The 26,579-nt window shown below is 33.0% G+C and overlaps 1 protein-coding gene across 1 annotated transcript; it reads left to right on the forward strand.

Moving 5' to 3' along the window:
* Nucleotides 1–1,033: 1,033 nt before the first annotated feature.
* On the forward strand, nt 1,034–24,030 carry LOC132732144 (multiple epidermal growth factor-like domains protein 9). The gene is made up of 15 exons (XM_060718509.1): nt 1,034–1,168; nt 5,174–5,311; nt 5,952–6,033; nt 8,197–8,285; nt 8,631–8,694; nt 9,041–9,231; nt 9,528–9,588; nt 11,571–11,661; nt 12,942–13,057; nt 14,006–14,094; nt 15,865–15,991; nt 16,750–16,838; nt 18,161–18,276; nt 19,522–19,681; nt 22,047–24,030. The coding sequence occupies exons 1-15, from the start codon at nt 1,126–1,128 to the stop codon at nt 22,166–22,168; spliced, it is 1,578 nt and encodes a 525-aa protein (XP_060574492.1). The 5' UTR covers nt 1,034–1,125; the 3' UTR covers nt 22,169–24,030.
* The last annotated feature ends 2,549 nt before the right edge of the window (nt 24,031–26,579 follow it).

Below are 26,579 nucleotides of genomic sequence, written 5' to 3' on the forward strand. Positions count from 1 at the left end.
TGATTTTCGGATGTTCTCAGAAATAAACTCAAAATGAGTCACCAGATATACAGTATAATTTTCATCAAATATTTATTGATTTATTGATTTATTTATTTATTTTTACTGTGATTTTAACTGCAAACAGACTGCACGAGAAACAGAGAATTTGTTTTTACAGTAATAACATTGCATATTTCTAGAAACTGTAACACTCTCCTTCGGTTATATTCCGTTTTCCAGCAAAATAAATAAGGAAAAGGATATTGTTTTTTTAAACGTCACAGCGTTGAATCATTCTAACCCCTGGCAAAGGTTCTTTATATATTTTTTTTATTTAAGACGACTAGCCTAGCTTTCAATGCAAGTTAAGAACGAATTATTACTATCAGAAATGCTATCATTTTTAGAGACATATATAGATCTATGTCTCTGCATTTTTATTTATTAAAAAATATTTTTTGTATCTTGTTGCAGTTTTCAAAAAAATCTCATTTGCCATGAATATACATGAACTATTATAATTTAATTGTAACAATTGGTAACCGTATAATTATACACGTAGTGAATTAGTATTTTCTTGGAATTAAATTTATGTATATTTTAAGTCCCAGGTATTTTGTATCTGGGACAGAATATTCTACTTTGTTTACATTTTGCTACCTTTATAACGCATAACTGCACGTTAAGCTGTACTTTTTATGTTATTCAACATTTAACATGTTCATAATCCATTATTCGAACATTAATATGTGATAATACGATCTAGATCTAAATACATTTCTTAAGAATTAAAAAAAATATTGATTTCTGAGTAAATCTATGCCTCAGAATAACTAAATGTATCTGCATTAATCATACTGTAATCAGTTATATTCATATTGGATCCAAAAGAGGAATTTTAGAATACAATAATATCATGGAGTTGAACTGTGATAATATTACGAATTTTGTTTGCATTGTACTAAATTGGCGGGGGAAAACCGTCTTTTTTCCGATTAAAATTCGGACACCGGAGACCGTCGATTAGAATGTCCAATTGCCTCCCCTGATCGACAAAAGTCACATGATATCAAAATGGTAGACGACGTGAAGGAATTGATAGCATCATTGAAGTTATTTCAAAGCCATGACATAGCGTGATCAATGTGTTTAATGACAATGTTAAGAAAAATTCTTTTTCTGAAAGGTATGAAATTATAATTTTAATTGATAATAAGAAATGAAATCACTAGATAGAATTGGCATGGGTAACGATATTAAGCCTAACTAAGTTCAAAATATATTAGATCTATACTGTTTAATATAGGTCTATGTACACAAGCCTTTTTATAGTGCTTGTTGGACAAGGGAAGTCAAATAGAGAGAAGCAAAGAAGTAGCTAAACACATCTACGAAGCACTTTTAGAATCTGTCTGCAGCAAAATCTTTGTTTCCAATTTGTAATCTTGGTGGAGTAACCCCTAACCCCTTAACCATAAAACTAAATCTACATAGGGTCCATAACCCTAAAAGTAATCTGAGTGATTTTGTAGAGAATCATATATATGCATCAATTGACAGTTTAAGAAATAGCAGAAAACAGGCTATTCTTATCAGTATTTTTTAGTAAAGATAACTGGTGGCGTATCTCACTGTATAAATCGTATGTAAAATGGTCTGATTTGTGGTAGGATTACCAGTTAATTTAAATACCTTGAGTGTCGAACAATGTGTTGAAATATATATTGAGATGAAGCTTAGATCACAAGCTTTTCATTGGTGTAATAAATTTTAAAATCAGACATTATATCACAAAAAACGTACTTGAGTGGTTTAAAAATGACTAAAGTTGTATTGTTTTACTTAAAATTAGCATTTGAGATATTGATTTTACTCGAAGATAAGGGAAACAACTTATATTATTCACCAGATATACCTTTGTTAATTTCATGGTTCATATAGAGCTGATAATGATGAACTTAATGGGTGTAATGAAGAAGTATTATTGGGTAAAATTATAATGTTAAAAATAGCTGTGGACAGATTCTTAAGTCTAGTGGTTGTCATAATTTTACAAACTCTAGCTAAGTAATGTCAATGTTACCTAAACTTTCTATGATTAGACCTTACAATGTTAGTTCTGGGACATAATGCAGAACAAGCTACTGTTGGTAAATGCTGCATCATATTTTCTTGTCAAGAAAAACTATATATTGTGTTGATCTTTTTGAAAGAATATCTTCTTGTCAGTTAAACATAGTGGAAATAAGCAAACCATACAAAATATAGGGAAATGTTTTTAACAGGCCTGTAGTAATTGTCTTGGTAAAAATGGTTTGTAAACACAACTCTTGTTCTAGCAACACATACAGTATGATACACAGACGGTAGTAGTTGCTTGTCTTATTTTGTATAATGTCCCCTTAGTTACTTATACTAGTGTATAGATCCTTGTTGCACATGCAGATGAAACTCCCATACATTCATACAATGTATATACCTCCCCCCACCCCAACTTACATATTCCAACCCTTCCTCTAACTGTATTTACAAAACAATTCTGGTGTACAAAGGTACAAAGGGATTTTAATGGTAAATACATGGTTATCATTCCTTTGCTCTGTAAAGTCCCTGCTATTTCATGTGCTTAAGTGGTGTGGTGCAGGGTCACATCTGACTCCAGGCATGCTTAGTAATTATGCCCCCATTTCGAAGAAAAGGGGGTATATTGCTTTGCACTTGTCGGTCCGTAGACCAAATGGTTTCCGAGTGATAACTAAAGAACCCTTAGGCCTAGGATCTTCAAACTTGGTATGGTGATTGGTCATGATCAGTAGATGACCCCTATTGATTATGGGGTCAAGGGGTCAAAGATCAAGGTCACATTGACCTTGTAAGCAAAAACGGTTTCCGATCAATAACTAATGAACTTAAAGGCCTAGGAACTTTAAACTTGGTATGGTGATTTGTCATAATCAGTAGATGACCCCTATTGATTTTGGGGTCAAGGGGTCAAAGGTCAAGGTCACATTGACCTTGTAAGCAAAAACGGTTTCCAATCAATAAGTAGAGAACCTTAAGGCCTAGGAACTTCAAACTTGGTATGGTGATTGGTCATGATCAGTAGATGACCCCTATTGATTTTGGGGTCAAAGGGTCTAAGGTCAAGGTCACATTGACCTCTTGGGTAACAACGGTTTCCGATCAATAACAAAAGAACCCTTAGGCCTAGGAGCTTCAAACTTGATATGGTGATTGGTCATGATCAGTAAATTACCCCTATTGATTTTGGGTTAAAGGGTCAAAGGTCAAGGTCACCTTGACCTTGTATGTAAAAACGGTTTCTGATCAATAACGAAAGAACCCTTAGGCCTAGGGACTTCAAACTTGATATGATGATTGGTCATGATCAGTAGATGACCCCTATTGATTTTGGTGTCAAGGGGTCAAAGGTCAAGGTCACATTGACCTTTTAGGTAAAAACAGTTTCCGATCAATAACTAAAGAACCCTTAGGCCTAGAAACTTCAAACTTGGTATAGTGATTGGTCATGATCAGTAGATGACCCCTATTGATTTTGGGGTCAAGGGTCAAAGGTCAAGGTCACATTGACCTCTTAGGTAAAAACAGTTTCCGATCAATAACTTAAGAACCCTTAGGCCTAGGAACTTCAAACTTGGTATGGTGATTGGTCATGACCAGCAGATGACCCCTATTGATTTTGGGGTTAAGGGGTCAAAGGGCAAGGTCACATTGACCTTGTAGGTAAAAATGCTTTCCAATCAATAACTTAAGAACCCTTAGGCCTAGGAACTTCAAACTTGGTATGGTGATTGGTCATGACCAGCAGATGACCTATTGTTTTCAGGGTCAAGGGGTCAAAGGTCATGTAACATTGACCTTGTAGGTAAAAACGGTTTCCGATCATTTAACTAAAAATGCTTAGGCCTAGGAACTACAAACTTTGTGTGATGATTGGTGGTGACCAGCAGATGACCCCTATTGAGTTTTGGGTCAAGGGGTCAAAGGTCAAGGTCACATCGACCTTGTAAGTAAAAACTGTTTCTGATCAATAACTTAAGAATGCTTAGGCCTAGGAACTTCAAACTTGGTATTGTGATTTTTCATGACCAGCAGATAACCCCTTTTGATTTTAGGATCAAGGGGTCAAAGGTCAAGGTCACATTGACCTTGTAAGTAAAAAGGGTTTCTGATCAATAACTAAAAATGCTTCGGCCTAGGAACTTCAAACTTGGCATAGTGATTGGTCATGATCAGCAGATGACCCCTATTGATTTTGGGGTCAAAGGTCAAGGTCACATTGACCTTGTATGTTAAAACGGTTTCGGATCAATAATAAAAGAACCCTTAGGCCTAGGAACTTCAAACTTTGTATGATGATTGGTCTTGACCAGCAGATGACCCCTATTGAGTTTTGGGTCAAGGGCTCAAAAGTCAAGGTCATGACCAGTAGATACTTGATAACCCTTATTAATTGTTTGATCACTTGGTCAGAAGTCATGCATAATTACCTTATCACATGAATAATTGGCTGCTGATAGGGGCATACATGTTTTACAAACATATCTTGTTTCTTCAGAGTTCATTCTATTGCTGTTTCAGTATATATTGTTTTATATTTAAACCTTAATCTGTTTTAAAGAATTGTAAATTAGGCTATCAAGAATGAACAAGCAGTATGTCATTTACAATATAATCTATCCATAATGGTTTCTTTTTTTGTGTGTATGTGTATTCTATTTTCCGTTTCTTACTTCATGACTGGGGGCGTCATAGGTTGTTTGACTTTAAACCACTCTACCCTCACTGCTGTGGGTTCAAATCCCTAAAGGGACTTTGGATTCTTTCATGTAAGGAAGCTATCCAACATTAGTGGTTCTACTCAGGTGCCTGTTCCTGTCTGAAATAATGCAAGAAAGGGCACCTGAGATCTTCCTCCACCAGTGAAGCTGGAACGTCACCAAATGACCTTTACTGTGTAGGTATGACGTAAAACCCAAACAAACAAACTTCATGACTGGGATTATTGTTGGAATTTCACTCTCTTTTTAAATAGTGTTGCTCTCTGAATTTAATGGATTAAAGGATTAAATGGGGATTATCAAATGTGATTCTATAACTTACTGTGTTACTCATATAATAATATCTAAATTATGAAAAGAAATAATTGTCCAAATATTTCTTTTTTCAGGTATATTGATGCTGGTACTATTTGTGTATGTACCTTCAATAACTTCAATAGATTCAGAGATCTTCCAGTCCAGTATAGAATGTAACACAACTTTTAAAGATTGTAAGATTTGTGATCCAGGATATTTTGCAGATGAAGGTATTATTTAAAGTTTACCTATAACTTTGATGATTTACAATTTACATTGTATCTTGAGTTATAATATACTTAACTAAGTCAAGATTGTCCCCAAAATTTTAACAAACTTAAGCTTTCAATTCATATGAATATTATCTTTAGTTTCACATGCTGAAATATTAACAAAAAGCCTGTGAACTTAAAATTTGAGTTTTTCTTACATAGATCAGCTGGGGCACACAAGTTATTGTCTAGATCTACATCAAATAGAAAATTTATTTTGAAAATTGATTTCCAGTCCAGTCATGTCAAAAAATAGTCATTGGAGTCCTTATAAGTATTATTTGACATTGATCATTGTAGTAAGATGTAAACATAATGCCCTTTGTCAACAATTGATAATCTACATGTACCTTTTTTACACTATTAATAAATGCTAAAAATTATTATAATACAATACATTGCATGGCATTGAATTTCACAAAGAGCAGTCTGATTCCATCCATGAATTTATCAAAATTCTAACCCTTATCCATCTGATCAATATCAAAAATGAGAATGCTTCTTTTGCAATCACTTGCAGAAAGTTTAAAATCTAAACTATTAGTAAATTCTGTCATGTATTTTTCTTTTCCTGAAATGTTCCATTTTCTTTTTTCAGAAACAAGAGATTGTTTTTGCTGCAATCAGACAGGTTACTGTAAAACATCTTGTTCTCCTTGCCAACCAGGACATGAACAACCGTATGTCTTTAAAATCTCCTTAAAGGCCCATTATGCCCCAGAAATGTTTTTATTTTTATTTTTCAAAATCTTTTTTATCTTTGGTGTCCTATTAAAGTTTAAAAAAGATACTTCATTGGTCATTTACCTAAACCATCTTTTATTTCTTTTGCTTTTCAGAATGTATAAGTACATTTATAGTCTTAGTACTTTATATGGAAGTCAAATACTACTTTGACAAATAATTTCACATTCAGCATTGCATTCTTTTGCTAATAAGCATCTAACATGCTGTAAAACTGTTATTTAAAGATCCTGTATGTTGTAATTAAGGTTGTTACCACATTTAAATGAAATTTTATATATGAATATAATTATGCTTCTAAAACAATTTTCAAACAATGAAGAATATGTAAAATATGTACTGCAAAAATGTGTACATCATCAAAGTATATGCATTCATTTCTTATTGAAAAAATTTGACTTAGACTTTATAGAAAATAAATTTCCAATTAGACTTCTACTAATCTACTTCCCTTTATTAATTTGAAATGTAAATTCGGTAATATCTTTACAAATTATGCTTTTTTGGAATTTACAAATATTGATAAATCTTCATTTGAGCATTATATTTATGATATAAAACCATAAAACAATTGAGTTACAGGATCTTACATTACAATACTCATGTTTGCCCTTTCTTATGTAGGAAAAATTTATTAATTTCTAAAGCATAATGTGCCTTTAACCTTTACCATGCTGCAACCAAAAGTGATTAGCTTTTAATCCAGTCTGACCACACTATATACTGTTAGCTGTCTACATTTTAATTTTCTCCCCAAAAATTGGTATAAATGGATAGTTCAGAAATCATGTTGGATAAGTAGTGAGTCACTTTTGAAGAAATTGCTAATTACTGGTTAACCATTATGTGTCCAGGTTAGCCAGCTAGGTTAACTGACTGTTGAGATATGACAAAAATAAATTTTGTTGAAATTGTTGTTTAAAATAAAAAATATATCAAACATAAGTATATATTGTGATGTTAATTAGGTCACATGATATAAAGATAGTGTTAAAAGCTAGGCTACACAGTTTAAAAGTACAAAATGATATACATTATATAGCCATTGTTATCCTATGATTTCATGATGTCAGACTACTTTATTGTCCTTAACAATTGTATTGTTAAACATCCCATACAGTTACTGTACTTGATCATGTGGTTAAGAAGAAATACCTAGTAGATAGACTTAGTATTGAAATTTTTACATGGTTAAAGGTCATTTAAATAGTTTAAAGATCCTGTATGTTTTGTGATTGATATTTTTACTGTGTGAATACCACACTAGCAAACAATTATATATGTACAAATTTATGCAAATAAAACAATTTTCAAACATGTTAGAATATGTAAAATGTGTACTGCAAATATTTGTGCACATTTTATTTAATCAATAAATTACAGGCATTCATTTCTTATTACAAAATTTGACTTAGAATTTATAGAAAATAAATTTCTAATTACCTCCCTTTATTTACATGAAATGTTAAATTGGGTAATATCTTTATAAATAATGCTTATTGGAACTTACAATATTGACAAATCTTAATTTGAGCATCATATTTATGAAATAAAACCATGAAAAAATTGTGTTACAGGATCTTTAATGTAATACAATTATTTCCTGTAAAACATGACTCAATACTTACTTGATTTAACCATGGGCACATGATCCACACATTTGAATGAGTTTAATCCTCATCACCTTAGATATATTAAATGGACTTGTCCATCTTTCAATGTGGACAAAACCATTCATTATTTTAGGGGGAACACATCAAAATAAGTACTGCTGAAAAAGAAACAGTGCAGAACATGCTCCGACAGCACAAATGTACTTTTATGATATAACTTGTCAAATTTAGAAATATTTTTGATGTAATGAGTAATGAAACTATGTCAGAAATGTTATTTAGGATTACACTTGAGGTTCATGCAGATTTTTTTCTGTCTGGTCATATTTAAGCAAATGATACATGTATATAAATTAAAAGTAGAAATATGTGTACAGTTATGTAATGAATAGCTTTATATATTACTAATAAGTCCAAACTTCATTCTATACACAATTATCTACATGTGTATATACAATCATGTAAATGTGCTTGAATACATTTCAGACAAGAAGGGAAAGCAGAATGTGAACCTTGTGAGAGAGGACGCTTCACAAGAAGTGAAGCAACCAAGAAATGTGCACAATGCCATGCTGGTAAACAGGATTAAAATTTGTAGATTATATATATATTTGTTTTGTTTTGTGAACATTGCATGTAGTAAATTGAGCACTGTAAACATACACAAATGTAAACCAGGAGATTTCGATAAAATTGTCACATGTAAATGGTCTAATTTTTAACATTATCAAAAACCTAGTTTTGTATGAAAAACCTAGTTTTGTATCAAAAACGTTGTTTTGTGACAATTTCTGTCACTTGGTACATGTATTTGTCTATTTTGTTAATTATTCAGCTCCTTCCCATATCTGTGTTTTAGTTATATTCTACCAGCAGCTAGAAGTTGAATTACAATTAGCATTAATGCATTGTTTTTTCAGGCACCTACCAAAACGAAACAGGTGGGATAGAATGCCCATGCTGTGATAAAGGCTATTATTGCAAGTATGTAAACTGATAACTTTGTTTTAATCTATCTATACCCTGCAGAATTTGTGTAATGAACTTGTCCTGTTTTGAATCCTTGACTTTCCATTGCTGAAGCAAATCTTTAGCAATGACTTTATCGCTTTTTTGTCCAAAAAGTGAACTTTTCTTCCATAACTCTTAAATTCAAGTCATCATGGTAGTTAAAATTGAAAGAGTTGTTGTAGACACCTATATCGTACATATGAACTGTTTATTTGCCATTCAATTTTGTCAAGACATGTATGTAGAATATTTATCAATTATTAGAACATTAAATGAATTCTTAGTGTTCTTTGCTCTGACCTTTCTGCACTTATTTCAGTAAAGAAGGTTGCGTTGAATGCCAGCAATGTGATCAAGGTTACTATAGCAATGAAACGTGTTCACCCACATGTAATCCATGTCCTGAAGGTCAATTTATAGATACTAACGGTTCTTCCGAGTGCAAACTTTGTGATATTGGTCACTATAGTAACACAACAGGGTCATCCGAGTGCAAGGAGTGTGAACCAGGTAAGTCTTCCATTTTAAGTGATTTAGTCCCATGAACAATTGATTTATTTAATGACATCTTGCTAGGTTGACATCTCTTTCATATGATAGTTGGATCTCAGATGAAATTATGTGATTATTTTATACCAATGATTCATATATTAAAGTTTAGACATATTTTGCTTTAAATGCTATTTTTGTGAGCTGCCCAAATATATTACAATATTACTTGGAAAGTCTGTATTCACCGAATCTTTACATTTTGAAATTTCAATTTTGTGATCGGACAATAGAATTTTAACTTTTTCTGTTCAAAGGTCATTACCAGAACACTACAGGAGGTGCAGTCTGTAAACCATGTGAAATGGGCTTTCATATGTAAGTTAATAATGGAATTTGAATTTTATACCGATGTATGACGATATAAGCATATTTTTGGTCATCTTTCAACAATCAATTCACCTAACCAGCTTTCATGGATAACTAAACAGTTATCACCTATTCCTCAGCAAGAGACAAAATATTTATCCCTCATGAATAATATAAATCAGGGTTTTAGAAACAAATGATAATTAGACTCGAATGACTGAGATCTGTGGATCTTAAAGTGACATTATACCCATCAAAGTGGAAATGGTTGGTGCACAGGTAGAAGTCAAAATAACTTTACATTTTTCATTAATCCTAGGCTCTTAACAAGTGATAAATGATTAAAGTTTGATAGTAAATAGTAAACACTCCTTGTTGGATATTTTTATGCCCCCGCCATGTAATGGCCGGGGCTTATATAGTGTAACCCTGTTCCGTCATTCCGTCCTTCCGTCCTTCCATCCTTCCGTCCTTCCGTCATTCCGTCATCATCAGTTTCCGTTCATTATCTTAAGAACGGTTGCACACATTCAACTCAAATTTGACATATGGATATGTCATGAGAAAATACAGGTCAATTTCGAATTTGGTCATGGTTCGATGATTTTTTGCAGAGTTATGCCCCTTTTACTTTGAAAATAATATGAAATTTTCGGTTTCCGTTCATTATCTCCCCAACGGTACAACACATTCAACTCAAACTTGACATATGGATATGTCATGAGAAAATACAGGTCAAGTTCGAATTTGGTCATGGTTGGATGACTTTTGGCAGAGTTATGCCCCTTTTACTTTGAAAATAATATGAAATTTTCAGTTTCCGTTCATTATCTCCCCAAAGGTACAACACATTCAACTCAAACTTTACATAAGGATGCGTCAAAGGAATGCTCAGGTCAAGTTTAAATTTGGTCATGGTTCAATGATTTTTGGCAGAGTTATGCCCCTTTCACTTTGAAAGTAATATGAAATTTTCAGTTTCCGTTTATTATCTCCCCAATGGTACAACACATTCAACTCAAATTTGACATATGGATATGTTTTTGGAATGCCCAGGCCAAGTTGGAATTTGGTCATGGTTCAATGATTTTTGGCAGAGTAATGCCCCTTTCTCTTTGAAAATAATATGAAATTTACAGTTTCTGTTCATTATCTACCCAACAGTGTTACATATTCAACTTTAATTTGACATATGGATATGTCAAAGGAATGGGCAGGTCAAGTTGGAATTTGGTCATGGTTTGATGATTTTTTGGCAGAGTTATGTCCCTTTCACTTTGAAAATAATATAGATACAGCTTAGGAATAAGCAGTTTAAGTTTGAATTTGGTCGTGGTTCAATGATTTTAGACAAACTTATCTTTCCTGAATGTTGGAAAAATTTTGAACTTTCAGTTTCAGCACTCATACTTTTAGCCATTATTTTGGCTACAAATATGCAATATGCTATTTTTAAAAGGTTAAGACTGAATAATTTCAGTGCCTTGAACATTGTATGAAAATGGTTTTTGTTAACATTGAAAAGTTTTAAGGGCTTTTGAACTTAAAATGAAAAAAATAATTAATGCACCATCTGAAATTTTGGCTGCATGCGGGGGCATCCGTGGCATGATGACACATTTCTAGTCTGTACTAGCGAAAAGATCTGAAATTCTAAAAAAAAAACTGTTTCTACAAACTGTTAATTATGACTGTCACCATGTGATGCTTGACTTTGAATTATGGCCTTAAGAATCCAAATAGAAAAAACACAAATAACCTATTTAAGTCACCTTTAAACTTTGTTTCACAAGTTTTACGGTATCATTATGGTTATGGTAAGTGGGAAGATCGTTGAATTCTAAAAATTTAACTTGTCAAATATGTTTAAAGGATTATTTCAAAATGTTGTACAAAAAATATAATTATAATAATCTGCAGTGTTTATTTGATCTATTTTTTCAAAGCCAAACTAAATACATTTGTATCCCTTTAATTTTATACCAATACAGAGATACTGCTGCTGCTCAAGCATGTTTACCATGTGAGGAAGGTTACTATAGCAACAAAACTGGTCAAATTTCCTGCTCAAAATGTGAAAAGGTTTGTTTATATACTTTATGTTAATTAAAACTTCCCTGCTGACGACAACTGTTTCTGTCCATGCAACCATTGCAGATCATGTTCAGCTGGTGCATCATCTTTGTCTTTGACAACTTTGAGCGGGTACCCAAATGTAATTAGAGCTTGGGACTAACCAAGTCCAAATTCATAATTTGTCCATGACCTATAGCCAACATGTTACAGCCTTCTTTATTTCTCTTGTTTTGAGTGAAAATGATGATTTAATGGTATAAACATTTTTAGCTAATGCAGTCACCCATTTGTCAGCGTCGGTGTCCCTGTGGTTAAGTTTTTGTGTGTAAGTAAGTATCACCATAACTAGTGAAGGGATTGGATTGAAACTTCAGTCAATTGTTCTCTATGATTATCTAACTTGATTGGCACAAGTCCAATAACTCTGATTGCTTTTTTAGATAATTATGCCCCTTTTTTGACTTAGTTATTCTTAGTGAAGTTTTTGCGAGTAAGCTGGTATCACCATAACTAGTGAAGGGATTGGATTGAAACTTCAGTCAATTGTTCTCTGTGATTATCTAACATGACTGGCACAAGTCCCATAACTCTGATATGCTTTTTGGAAAATAATGCTCCATTTTCGACTTAGAAATTCTTGTTAAAGTTTTTGCTTGTAAGCTGGTATCTCCATAACTACTGGAGGGTTTGTGCCTTTTTGGGACAATTTTATGCATTCATAATAATAAAGCAGTGATTTACTTGATAAAATATCTAAATAACAAGCCATTGTACCTTTCGGACAATTTTATGTATTTATATAGGTAAGCATTATTATACTCATTGAAACACCCTTGTGATAACTTTTTCGAATAGTCGAGCGTCGCTGTCCTCTGACAGTTCTTGTTGATATAAGTGGTATTGTAGAATTATCACTATTTCTTTTTATATAATGATCACATAAATATTTTTTCTGTTTATGTTTAAATCAGTATCTGTTAGTCTGATTATGTTTAAAACAGTATCTGTTGATGCACACTCTGGTTTATATAATTTATAAGTTTCGCTCTGTTGACACAATGTTTTAATATTTTCTGAGACAATATGTGTTAGAAATTGATAAAAGTTAGACTAAATTTTTATTTTCTTAGCATATTTTAAGTGTCCTCAGATAGTATATTCATTTTGTTGATTTTTTTTTTCATTTTCCCATTTTAATTTTTTTTGTACTTCTGTGTACTTCCTCTGTACCTCATGTAGTGTTGTTAAGGTAATTTTAATTTTTACATTTCTGTCTGTTTATGTAGGGTTACTATAGCAACAAAACAGAGACAGTGGATTGTACAGGGTGTGAGAAAGGAACGTTTCAAAATGAGACTGGACAAACATCGTGTGAAAGCTGTGGAGCTGGGCTTGAAACCAGGTATAGTAAAATAAGATAACATACTTGTACCAGTTGTTTGTCTACCAGGCTTCACCTCATTATTCCCGAAAAATGTTGAATGGTATTGTCCACATTGATAGATGGACTAGTTCATTTAAGACATTAAGAGTGGTCAGGGTTAGGGATGTTTTAGTCCAGCCTTTTAACCACACAGGTTTAAATAGAGGTGTCAGGTATATCCATTAAAAATGGATTTGGTCAGTTTTTAGTCTAAGACCGGTTAGAAAATTCAATTACCGGTAACTGAGGTTAGCTGAAAACCTTAGAATTTTTTTGTTAGATTGATGTCAAACATTGCATTTGTTTCAACATATGACTTTTTTTTTTGGAAAACCTATTTTTTATAGTCTTTGTACGGTCTTGTTGCACAACAGTAACTCCATAATAGAATATTTTTTTGTAATCATTGTTGAGTACAACAAAATACACACCAAATATGCTATCTTATCAATAAAAATATTTAATGTTAAAAATCAAAGAATTCTTTAAGTGCAGTCGGCTAAATGCTTAACATGGTTATTAAGTCGCCGTTTAAATGGTTAACATTTTTGCTAACTGTGACACCCCTAGGTTTAAATAATGATTTTTCAAACAATATAATCATATTTCAATGTTTTGTATCTTTTGGTTTTGGATTTTAAAAAAAATTGAAATTATTTGGTTTTTTGACAATAAAGTCAGTTAGGGTAAAGGTCCGCACCTTGATTGCCAGTGGTGCTGTGTTTCACAAAATTGTGATATTTATTTGTTGACACTATCTTTTTAACTAAGGCTCATACATGTAGAATAGTTCCCTGATGGTTTCTTGTTACAAAGAAAGAGATACTTTCATGTATCTTTGACTCTAAGGGATATAAGATAGTTTTAAACATCTCTTTGTTATACAAGATTGTGCTTTATATCTGTTTTGTACATTATCTTTTACAGGAAAGTGGGTATGTCTGCGTGTGAACCGTGTTTAGATGGGACACATAAGCCATTTGCTGGTCCACATACTTGTGAAGCTTGTCTACCAGGTATGTAATGTTACAACTGTATATTGTTTATTTATTCATCAAGTATTGAATTTGCAGGAAAAACTTGCAAAGAGACGCACTCAAATATCTTGCCTTTTACATCTTATTGATCAATTTTTTTATGTATACGAAGGAAAGAGTACAGATAAACTGTTTCTATTTAGTTTTCTTTGATACATGTACATTCAGCAAATAAAAAAATTATAAATGGAGTAAAACACAACACTTATTTTTTTTCTTAGTATAACATTATAAAAGTACATTTTTTATAACGGACACTGACATTTGGTTACATATTACTGTCACATTATGTCTCTTCAACTTGACAATTTATCCTTAACTTGCTGGAATGAAAACAGCTTAGCCTTTGTACCAGTGTTATGTCTACAGGGCCAGACAAACCTGTCTGTCTGACCAAGCACTATACTGTTGTTAGCTCAAATTTTTGTTTTCTCATGATTATTGAAACCCCTTAAACTTTGAATGGACTGTTCAATTTTCAAAGCTAGTTTAATCCATCACACATTTTCAGCAGGTAAAGGATTGAATAATACCTGATAATCTCAGTAAGGTGTTCCCCAGACCTCGGCAGACATTTTCACAAAATTCTTACAATTTATCTTAAGTTTTTTTTAATATCAACATTAGATGTGCATATCTTGGGTTGTTCCAGTCAGACCTTTTAACTCAGAGTTATGGCCCTTGATTAGTTATGTATTATGCATATAGAGCAAAAATCGTTTCCGTGCTACTTCTCTGCAACTAACGGCTGGAATTCAACGAAACTTAATGGGAACCTTTAATACCAAGAGGAGATGCGCAAATCGTCTGCTTGTTTCGGTCAGACACTTTAACTTAGAGTTACATGTATGGCCCTTGATTAATTATGCAGTATGCATATAGAGCAATAATCATTTCCAGGCTACTTCTCTGCAATTCAACCAAACTTTATGGGAACCTTTAATACTAAGAGGAGATGCGCATATCGTCGGCTTCTTCCGGTCAGACACTTTAACTCCGAGTTATGGCCCTTGATTAGTAATGCAGTATGCATATAGCGCAATTATTATTTTCGTGCTACTTTTCTGCAACTACTGGATGTAATTCAATGAAACTTTATGGATATCATCAATATCAAGAGGAGATGCGCATTTCATCGGCTTGTTCTGGTCAGACACTTTAACTCAAGAGTTATAGCCCTTGATTAGTTATGCAGAATGCATATAGAGCAATAATTGTTTCCACGCTACTTCTCTGCAACTACTGGCTGGAATTCAATTAAACTTTATTGAAACCATTAATACCAAGATGAGATGTGCATAATATGTTGCCTTGTTCAGACCAGACCCTTCATAGAGCAATATTGCTATTTCTTTGCAACTGCTGTATTGATTTCAACAAAACTTTATGGGAACCATAGATATTTCCCATAGATACAAAAAAGCAATTTACATCTCATTGCCATGTCCAGATATTACTATTTAACACCCGAGTTAAGGCTCTGTTATTGCCTTGAATATTTATTATGTACAAAGAATATTACTGTTTATGCCATGATAAATATATAAATAAAGCCTTATGTCTTCAGTTGTTGTGTTAGTAATAACCAGTACTCGGCGGGGGATATAAATTCAACGAATTTGCTTGTTATTTTTGAAATACAAGCTGATATGTAGGTACTAAAGCAAGATTTAATAAATATTGGTTGGAGTTTTCCTTATTTCCTTATCAAAAACACTTAATTGATCAGTCTTACAATGTTTTTTGCAGGGGCATACTCAAATGGTGGCAAGATTGGGGAGTTGAACTTAAACTGCACACAATGTGAGGAAGGCCACTACCAGTCGTTTAGAAATAAATCAGACTGTGAGAAATGCCCTAGAGGGAGATTTGCTAAGTAAGTTAATTTGCAAAATTTAAAGTATGTGGAAACGAGCAGGTTTCTTTTTTCCTGTTTAAAATAAGAACATTGACATAATAAAATTACATGGAGTGTTAGTGGATGTTGGTAGACAATAGTTTTTGTAGACATAAAGAGAGAATATTAAATTAGATGAAGTTCAATAATGAATTTATTGAACAAGTTGAATAAAATTATAATATGCAAGCCTCTGGTGAGCATGATATAATTTCATTCAACGAGTTTAATAAATTCAGTAATGCACTTATACGAATAACGTGAAAAAGAGTCACTTTTCATTGACGCGCCTAAAGTATAACGCTTACATTTGGAACGTCTTTACACTATATTTGCATAACAAAAATGATGTCAGGTCAAAATATATGTTCGGCAGTGCAATACCATTTTTGCAGAGTTGCAAAAGCGGCTTGGGTGTGTGATAAACTGTTATCTGAAATCTGCAGCTAATTTAAAAACTTCCTTACTCATTCAAGTTTTTACTAGTATCTACTAGTATTTGTTAAAAAATCTTTTGAGGTATAAATGAAGAAAAGTAATTATGGGAAACCTCAACAATTAGTGCATGTTTGTTTGCATTTTATTAAATTCATAACATTTTTAATTCATACAAACAGCTTCGAGAAATTAAAGTTCCTATATCCAATAGTCATATGATAAGTGTTGTTTAGTTTTGGTGTTAACATTTAATTATAGCATGTTTAATGGTGATTTAAATACAGATATAATAATTTCAGTGTGACAGGTGCTAAGATGTGTTCTGTGTGTTTTGCGGGTCAGGAGGCTAGAGAGGCAGGTGCAATAACTTGTACACCGTGTGAAGCAGGTATGTTTGACTTCAATTTGATATGTAACACTTATCCTGCTAGAATGGAAAATAATTAACATTTGCAACAAGTTTAAAGCCAGCCCAGCCTGTATAAGCTTGCAGTTTTACCAGGATCTATATTGTTGGCTTATCTACATTAAATTTTCATCTTAGTTGTGCAGTAGGTCTGTCATGCATTGCATGATGCCATCAAAATTTGCATTTTTTTTCTTGCAAATAATATAATAGCATATACCAGGTCATTTTTATGAGAATCATTTTTGGTTATGTTCGCATGCACTAAAATATTATGAAAAACAGATATTAAGCTAAAATTTAGATCAATCTAGTACAAAAATTTCCCAGTGTTTTTAACTAAAGCTTCTACTTTCAATTGTCCTTCAGGTTTAGTCATAAATATTCTACTTTGTGTTACTGAACTATCATTTGTAGTACATACCTTTTTTAACTTTGTAATTATTTATTAAGGCACCAATTTGTACATAAATGCCTAACATCAACCTGTCTGACCAAATTGTGTATGATCAAAGATCATAGTCCAATCCAATAGCTTTGCAATACACCAACTGTCTATCACAAAGCATAGCAATTACTGAATAAAAACTTTAAACATGGTATGTTGCCCTTAAAGAAGCCTTACCACACTTAATATCTTTGAAACTTGATGAAACTGTTCAATTTTTTTAGAGACAATTTCAAAATATTTACTGACTTGAATAGCAAATAGTGCATTGATTAGACAGCTGACCTTGGTCTGTACCTGTTGTTGCAAGCAGAGTAAGGATTAAAGTAATTGAAATACAGGTCGTTTTACGTAGTCCTAACTCCTTACTTGGATTCACAATGAATGGTGTTGATTTAAAGTGAATTAGTCTATAATGGAAGGTATGTGATACAACAAATACTAATGTTGATAGTATATAGTATCAGACATAACAGCTGATCATGAACTAATTATATATGGAAGTTGTTGGCAAGTGTGAGATACATGGTCTGATATATCATAAATATTATAAAGCAAACATATGTAATATAATGTTCTAGAACAAAATATTATCATTCATATAAATGCATATTAATGTTCAAACTTAGTCACTTAGACCTTTATCAACATTATTTATTTCAAGCAGTATTTTATAAGAATATCCAAGTAATTCATTTCTATTGTTTTATCAATATTTTAAATACTTATGGTAAAAATGTGCCCATTGTAGACCAATCCACTTTAAATAAAACAATTCTTCTCCTTTTAGAAATAGACAAAATTTGATGTTAGATCATGTTTGTAACTTATTTTTTATTATATTTATTTATTATAGGAACTTACAAGTCACAAAAAAGTGATTCTCTATGTGAACAATGTCCAGACGGTTACTATGCAGATACAACTGGTTCTCTACAATGTACAAAATGTCCAGATGGGCATTATTGTCCTGTAAGTTATTGTTATATTTTATGTTAACATTCATGAATATTGCTTGGGTGAGCTTCAAGCTATGTATTTTCCTTTTATAAAGCATTGCTGGTACGATTTACTCCCACATACAATATCAAAGTTTTTAGCTGGTATAAATTACTCCTCCGTATAATATTAAAGATATTTCTTTATAATACATGATTGACTGGTATGATTTACTCCTGCCTCTGCCTGCAGACAATATCAAAGTTATTACTTTATGTATGTAATTTACTCCTCCATACAATACAGGTATCAAAGTTATTCTTTTTAAATGATTGACTGGTAACCGTATTATTTTCTCCTGCGTACAATATCAAATATATATTTTTCTGTGTGGTTTGATGGTGTAATTTACTCCTTCTTACAATTTCAAAGTTATTTTTTTATGCAGGATTGGCAAAAGGTTATGATGTAATATCAATGGCTATTGGACATTGATAGAAATTAGTTATTTGGCATAGTAATTTTTCATATTTTGTAAACAATTTGAATTATTTAAAATCCTTTGTGTCTATTAAAAGCCTATCAAATGCAGAATTCAATGATATCAAACATGTGCAAAATTTGATATTGTTTATTTCCCTTTGACTAGGTATAGAACTTAGTAGCTTAATGTACTCAGGCTGTAGAAAGTATGACTCTGAAAATGAGCCGCGTCATGACAAAACCAACATAATGGATTTGCGACCAGCATGAATCCAGACCAGCCTGCGCATTCGCACAGTCTGATCAGGATCCATGCTGTTCGCTATCAGTTTCTATACTTGTTATAGGGTTTGTAAGCGAACAGCATGGATCCTGATCAGACTGCGCGGATGCGCAGGCTGGTCTGGATCCATGCTGGTCGCAAACCCATTATGTTGGTTTTGTCATGACACGGCTCAAATGTTTTTTCAATCCCTGGTTATTTTAATGTTATATAAGGAATATCTGAAAATGTATAAGGTATCATGCCACTAATTGATTGTCCAATTTTCTTTAACAATGAGAAATACATAGTTGTAAATACAGGATATTTGTTTAGGTCAGTGAAAGATCAGAATATATATCACCAAGTGAGCACCAAAAGGTATATTTCACAAGTGGCACAGCAAAAACAGTGAAAATATCAAATTGATATTTTCATTGTTTCAAAAAATGAAATATCAGTTTTATATTTCACTGATATAATTTCTATAAACCACCAAAAAGCATGTAATGAATATTATTTGTAATTTTCAGAATCCAGCATTATCCCCACAGATATGCCCGGACAACAGTTACTGTCCCCCAGGGACGACGTCGCCTATTTATTGTGCCACACCCTGGTTCAGGTTCAGCAAATCTAATAAATGTACACCATCAGGAGAACTTATAGGAGTGATTGTGGGCTGTATATTAGGTAAATTTAACCTTGACTATGCTTAATTGAGCCGTGTCACGACAAAACCAACATAGTGCGTTTGCGACCAGCATGGATCCAGACCAGCCTGCGCATCCGCGCAGTCTGATCAGGATCCATGCTGTTCGCTTTCAGTTTCTCTACTTGTAATAGGGTTTGTAAGCGAACAGCATGGATTGCGCGGATGCGCAGGCTGGTCTGGATCCATGCTGGTCGCAAACCCATTATGTTGGTTTTGTCGTGTCACGGCTCAATTATATAATTAGTTTAATTTATACCAATTATTTTTAGTTTGATTGTGTTGGAAGCTATAAGCTTATTGAAACACTCTTGAATCCTGCCTGCAACCAATCAGTACTAAGCAATGAGTGTAAAGTTTCTTGCTCATGGAAACAACGGCTTGCCCCTGACAGGGTTTGAACCCACGCGGTCAGCAGTCCTTAGATTACTAGTCTGACGCGTTAACCACTTGGCCACTCTGCCTAATTGACTTTAAATGCCTAATAAAAGTGTTTTATTTCATGCTTACCTGTGAGATACTGGGCTTTATCTATGTGTTTAAATCCATATTACCCACACCTATACTGCATACGTTATATTTTTTTTTATTCCAAAAATTTGTACAATTTTACATAGAAAAAATTAATTATTGTGTTCTGTTCTAAAAAGCATATTTATCCATTCAAATATCATTATTGGTCTTATATTGTTAAATATCTCTGTGCAGTTTTTGACTACAAACTTGAATGACTCATGTTTGATCAGTGTTGAAGGTCTGACGTCGTCTTCACGTGTTTCTTTTTCCCATGCTTCTATAAAAACAGTAAAAAAATTGATTATTTTACATATAAGGCATAAAATGCAAAGAAAATTTGATTTCTGAATATCACAGATCAAAGTGAGAAAATAACCACAATTTCACTTGTCATTTGTGCTTTGTGCTTGTTAAAATATTGCAATTTTCTTACTTCTCAGTGTGATATATAGCTTGTTTACTAAAAATAAAGAAATATCCTCTATTATGTGAGGTATTAAAGACAACGCTATAGGATTTGGTCTAGTGGAGCATTGATATGTACTTCTAACTTGGCCTATCACTTTTAACTTGCTCTATACTTTTGGCATAAGTTGTTTATCATCATCGCAACCGAGACTGAAAATGTAAATGAATTTTTATATTTTGATTTAGAATTTTATCTTTATTCTATCCTATTGAAATTCTTATCATACTAATGTGTCTAACTTTTGTTGAAATGTCTAATAGCATGCATGTTAAGGGAATGGTATTGACATGTATTGTTACAGATATGAAAAGACAACTATAGGGATTTCTGTTGTAATGTTTGTTTGTATAGTTTATGGTGCACCAACACAGTTTAGGTCATAATTATGGCACCAAAACTGGAAATATGATTTGTACGGAATTCCGTTAGGGCCATCGTGGTTTCGCGCTGTCGCCCTAAGGGCAAAAACACGATGCATTGACACGAAAACACGATATAAGATCGCGAAAACACGATGCGGAAAAAAAATATCGCGTTTTCCCGCTATGAATATCATGGTTTTGCGTTTGCGCCCTTGATATCCCATTGGTTTTTGTGTCTTCACCTTCGCGGCCAGTAGGGCAAAAACACGATATTAATAGCGCGAAAACGCAATATTTTTCGCATCGTGTTTTCGCGATCTTGTATCGTGTTTTCGCCTTACTGACCGAGAAGGCGAAAACATGATGGAGATCCAGGGCGAAAACGCAAAACCACCATATTTTAATATATTGCGATGTAAAAGCATCATGTTTTCGCGCTTTTGCCTTCGCAGTGAGAGGGCGAAAACACGATATGAGATCGCGAAAAAACACAATGCGAAAAATATCGCGTTTTTTGCGCTATTAATATCGTGTTTTCGCGTTTTGGCTCTGCTGACTGCGATGGCGAAAACGCGAAACCACGATATTCATAACGCGAAAAATGCGATATTTTTCGCATCGTGTTTTTTTGCGATCTCTTATCGTGTTTTCGCTCCATCGCATCCTTTTTTCGCGTCAAGGTATCGTGTTTTTGCGATTTCGCCCTTAGGACGACAGCGCAAAACCGCGCTGGCCCTAACGGAACACAGTAGATTTGTGCTATCCTCCAGTGTTACAAAATTTCAGTAACATGAGAGGTCAAAACCACTTCACCTGCTGGAGCTTAGAGATGAATACACAATAGACTCCTAATATTTCAAACCCATTTAGTCGTCTTTTACAATCATACAGGATGAAACGGTGGCTGCAATTATGCTGCCTCAACCCGTAAAGGCAGCCCCTCATCAACAAGGGGAGTTTTATTTATTTAATTCAAATTTAAATGTGTTATATTTTCAGTGTTCATTGTTGTTGTAATTGTTGGAATATATCATACGAGAAAATGGAGAAGAAGTAAACGAATCCAGGAAGAAAGCCAACCTTTGGCGGACAATTCACAGCTAGTTTATAAAGGCTTGTGAAGAAAATTGGTCAGACTTATTGTTAATGCATGAAACAATGTGATAGCTGATGGTAAAATTTGATGACAATGAAAACAAGGGATCAGAGACTTACAATAAAAAAAAAACAATTAAAATAAATATAACCCTATAAAGTGATAATGCAGGTGAGATGAGGGTGTTAGAAGATATTTTTATATATACTGAAAGCTTTTGAAGACATTTTTAATTTTTACACATTCTAATGTCCTTCAAATTATCCCCCTATTAAAAAGACAGGGCAATCAAGTGCATTATTATATGATATATGCAAGGCATTAAGAACAAATGCATACTCTGAATATGATGTTGAATGAGACATCAATAAAGCAAATGAGCCGCGTCACGACAAAACCAACATAGTGGGTTTGCGACCAGAATGGATCCAGACCAGCCTGCGCATCCGTCAGTCTGATCAGGATCCATGCTGTTCGCTTACAAACCCTATTACAAGTAGAGAAATTGATAGCGAACAGCATGGATCCTGATCAGACGGCGCGGATGCGCAGGCTGGTCTGGATCCATGCTGGTCGCAAACCCATTTTGTTGGTTTTGTCGTGACGCGGCTCAAATGTTGTCAGAGAAATTACTTTTACACTCAATGCTGTTCAATATATTTTTATCAATTCTCTTGTTTTGTAAGCATGTTCGAAATTGGAAATAGATATTAATTTTTCTTGTGATTTAGTATTTTAATGTACAATGCTTTGTAGTTAATCATTCAGGCCTACTAGTCTTGGTGATTATATTCCTGGGCATTTGAACTTGAACCATGGAAAATTAATAACTATTTCCTACGTTTTATTGCATTTACAGAATATGTCACCTATGTGATAAACTCATTTGAATGTATTACTACGCATTGTGACGGCTTTTTTACTTACTGTTACTTACTTACTGTAAAATTGTCTTGAAAAAAGTTCAAATTTTAGAATGCTTTTGCAAAAAATAATACTTTTTTATGAAGACTTTTGGACAAAGATGTTGAAAAGATTATAAAATATATAAGATTGTTCACATTTTTATGGAATCTTTAAGGGTGAATTTGGAATATAAAGGGCAACACCATCATGAATTATATTCGAAAATTTGATGAAGTCTCTCCATGGTGCTGCTTTGGACCTCTTTGTATTGACCTGTTTTATTTTTCTGTCATGATTCGTTTGTGTAGATCCATTTTAGTTTGTCTGATTGGGGGAATAATGAGTGCTCCCTCTCATCCTTGGTGTTGACATCTGCGTCAAAAACATCAGCGTCATGCTTTAGTTATTTTTTTCAACTAACATCAGTGTCAAACCTACAAATATTTTTTCAGCCAACATAAGTGTCACACCTTAGTTATTTTTTTAAGTCAACATGCTTTCTCGCATAATTTATTGCGGTATTACTTTGAAACTTTCAACTTCTTTACTTCTTATAACTATCACCTCCTTTTGTAGACATGCAAGAATAAAAACTTCACATATAATTTGTCACTTTTTTCTTAGATTTTCAAGTAAGGTTTTACAAACTTTTGATTTTTTTTTCATTACAACCATGGAAATTTTGCTTTGGAACCTGAAATTTTTGTTAAGGGTCACTTCATTTTTAAACGAGAGTAAATAACTCTGTCACTTATAAAAATACCCCTGTTTTAAATTAGATTTTTTTAAAACTCTAATACAGTTATTAGGCATTGAGAATTGATATGCACAGGTGGACAGGTCTGTTATTGTATTATATTATATTATGTTGCGTATGTAGCTATGTAAGAAAGTATTTCTGTGATAAAGATAGTCAGTGCAGTAAAATTAATCATAATTGTATGTTTTTATTTGTGAATGACAATTTACTGTCTTTTTAAAGAGGTCAGTCCATAGTTTATGGGTATGTTTTAAAAGTAGACATTTATTTATCAGTGGTTGTTAGTGAAACAAATTGTCTTCTTTACTAATGTGTGATAAATGTATCAACAAATAATGTAGCAAGCCAGAGGTTGTATCAGGAATGACTGCAGCATGCTTCAAGATTCATGTTAAAGGCCCATTATACCTTAGAAATGCTTTTATTTCTCAAAAGCTTTTTAATTTTGGTATACTTCTATAGTATCCAAAAAAGTTACTTGCAAATTACCTGAACCATCTTTTTTTTCTGTTGCTTTTTGGCAAAAAGTACATTTATAGTGAATAAGTAATTTGTATGGAAGTCAAATACCACTTTGTTTACATTTTGCTACTTTTATGACAATTAATTTAAGATTGAGTGCTTTTTAGCTCACCTGTCACAAAGTGACAGGGTGAGCTTTTGTGATCGCATTTCGTCCGGCGTCCGTCCGGCGTCCGTCCCTAAACTTTTACTTTAAATGACATCTCCTCATAAACCACTAAGCCAATTTCATCTAAACTTCACAGGAATGTTCCTTTGGTGGTCACCTTTAAAAATTGTTCAAAGAATTTAATTCCATGCAGAACTCTGGTTGCCATGGCAACCGAAAGAAAAAACTTGAAAAATCTTCTTTTAAAAAACCATAAGAGCTAGAGCTTAGATATTTGGCATGAAACATCTTCTAGTGAGTGCCTACCAAGTATGTTCAAATAAAAGCCCTGGGTTCAAAATTGGTCCCGCCCCGGGGGGTCATTGATTTTCCCTATATGCATATAGTAAAAACTTAAAAAATCTTCTTTTAAAGAACCCAAAGAGCTAGAGCTAAGATATTTAGCATAAAACATGTTATTATGGTAGTCTACCAAGTTTGTTCAAATAAAAGCCCTGGGGTCAAAATTGGCCCCGCCCCGGGGGGTCATTGATTTTCCCTATATGCATATAGTAAAAACTTAAAAAATCTTCTTTTAAAGAACTCAAAGAGCTATGGCTAAGATATTTAGCATTAAACATGTTCTAATAGGTGTCTACCAAGTTTGTTCAAATAAAAGCCCTGGGGTCAAAATTGGCACCGCCCCGGGGGTCATTGATTTTCCTTATATGTGTATAGCCATGATAGCAAAAACTTAAAAAATCTTCTTTGAAAAAACCCAAATAGCTAGAGTTAAGATATTAAGCATGAAACATCTTTTAGTGAGTGTCTACAAAGTTTGTTCAAATAAAAGACCTGGGGTCAAAATTGGCCCCGCCCCGGGGGTCATTGATTTTCTTTATATGTGTATAGCAAAAACTTAAAATCTTCTTTGAAAAAACCCAAATAGCTAGAGTTTAGATATTAAGCATGAAACATCTTCTAGTAAGTGTCTACAAAGTTTGTTCAAATAAAAGCCCTGGGGTCAAAACTGGCCCGGCCCCAGGGGTGTCATTGTTTTTAACTATATGTGTATAGTAAAAACTTAAAAAAAATCTTCTTTTAAAAAGCCCAATGAGCTAGAGCTTAGATGTTTAGCATGAAACATCTTCTTATGGGTGTCTACCAAGTTTGTGCAAATAAAAACCCTTGGATTAAATTGGCCCTGTAACGTTGGGGGAGGGGTGGGGGTTGGGGGGGGCCTATATACAGATGAGCGACCTCAGGGCCATCATGGCTCTCTTGTTTTCTTTAGGTAACAAGCACCTAACATTCTTTAGAACCATATTCTAAACATTATAAATACATGTGTGCCCTTTCTTAAGAAGTAAACATTTATTTATTTCTGAGGCATACTGTGCCTTTAATGAAAATTGAGGCATACTGTGCCTTTAATGAAACTTGAGGCATACTGTGCCTTTAATGAAAATTTAGTGTTCATTGTAGTAAAATTGTTGTTAAAAGAACTCCACTGAGGTTTTTTGACATGACATGACTGAAAATATTTTTTCAAGTGTAATACAAAAATAATGCTTCCTCTATTTTAATATGTATAATCATTGTTCTGTAAAATCTGTATTGTTTTAATTTTTGTGGTTTTTTTTATTATATGGAAAGTATACAAGGAATTTGTCCCACAAATTACTCATATTGTATGTAAATGTAAAAAGGAAAATATTATTCTAATTAATATGTATTTTTTGTGCAATGTATTTAAAATACCACAAACACCTCTCAATTATTTTATTAAACCTTAAAGGCTTAACTTGCTTACCCTACAAGTTAGAATTAAGGATCTCTTGTACATATAAAAGAAATGCCCCTAAAAAGGAACAAAATTTGTTGTTACAATTCTAAATTACATTTTTCCTGGCTAGAAAATTGTGGTTATATATATGACTGTATATAAGTTTAGATAAACAGACATATTGCCAATAAAATATGATGCATTCAAAATGAAGCAAAAAATTTTTTTTTTTACTAAAGGGAGACAATTTATATTCTTCTCGCCATTCTTTAGTAGTTTCATATATGTAACACTTACTCTAACTGTATTTCATATTTAATAGCCTTAAAATATATACTTCTTGAGACGTCGGGTTGTACTGATCAGGGTAAATG

The sequence above is a fragment of the Ruditapes philippinarum genome, unplaced genomic scaffold, assembly GCF_026571515.1.
Source record: "Ruditapes philippinarum isolate M1 unplaced genomic scaffold, ASM2657151v2 ctg1556_1_1_1_1, whole genome shotgun sequence".
In the NCBI taxonomy this organism is placed as follows: domain Eukaryota; kingdom Metazoa; phylum Mollusca; class Bivalvia; order Venerida; family Veneridae; genus Ruditapes; species Ruditapes philippinarum.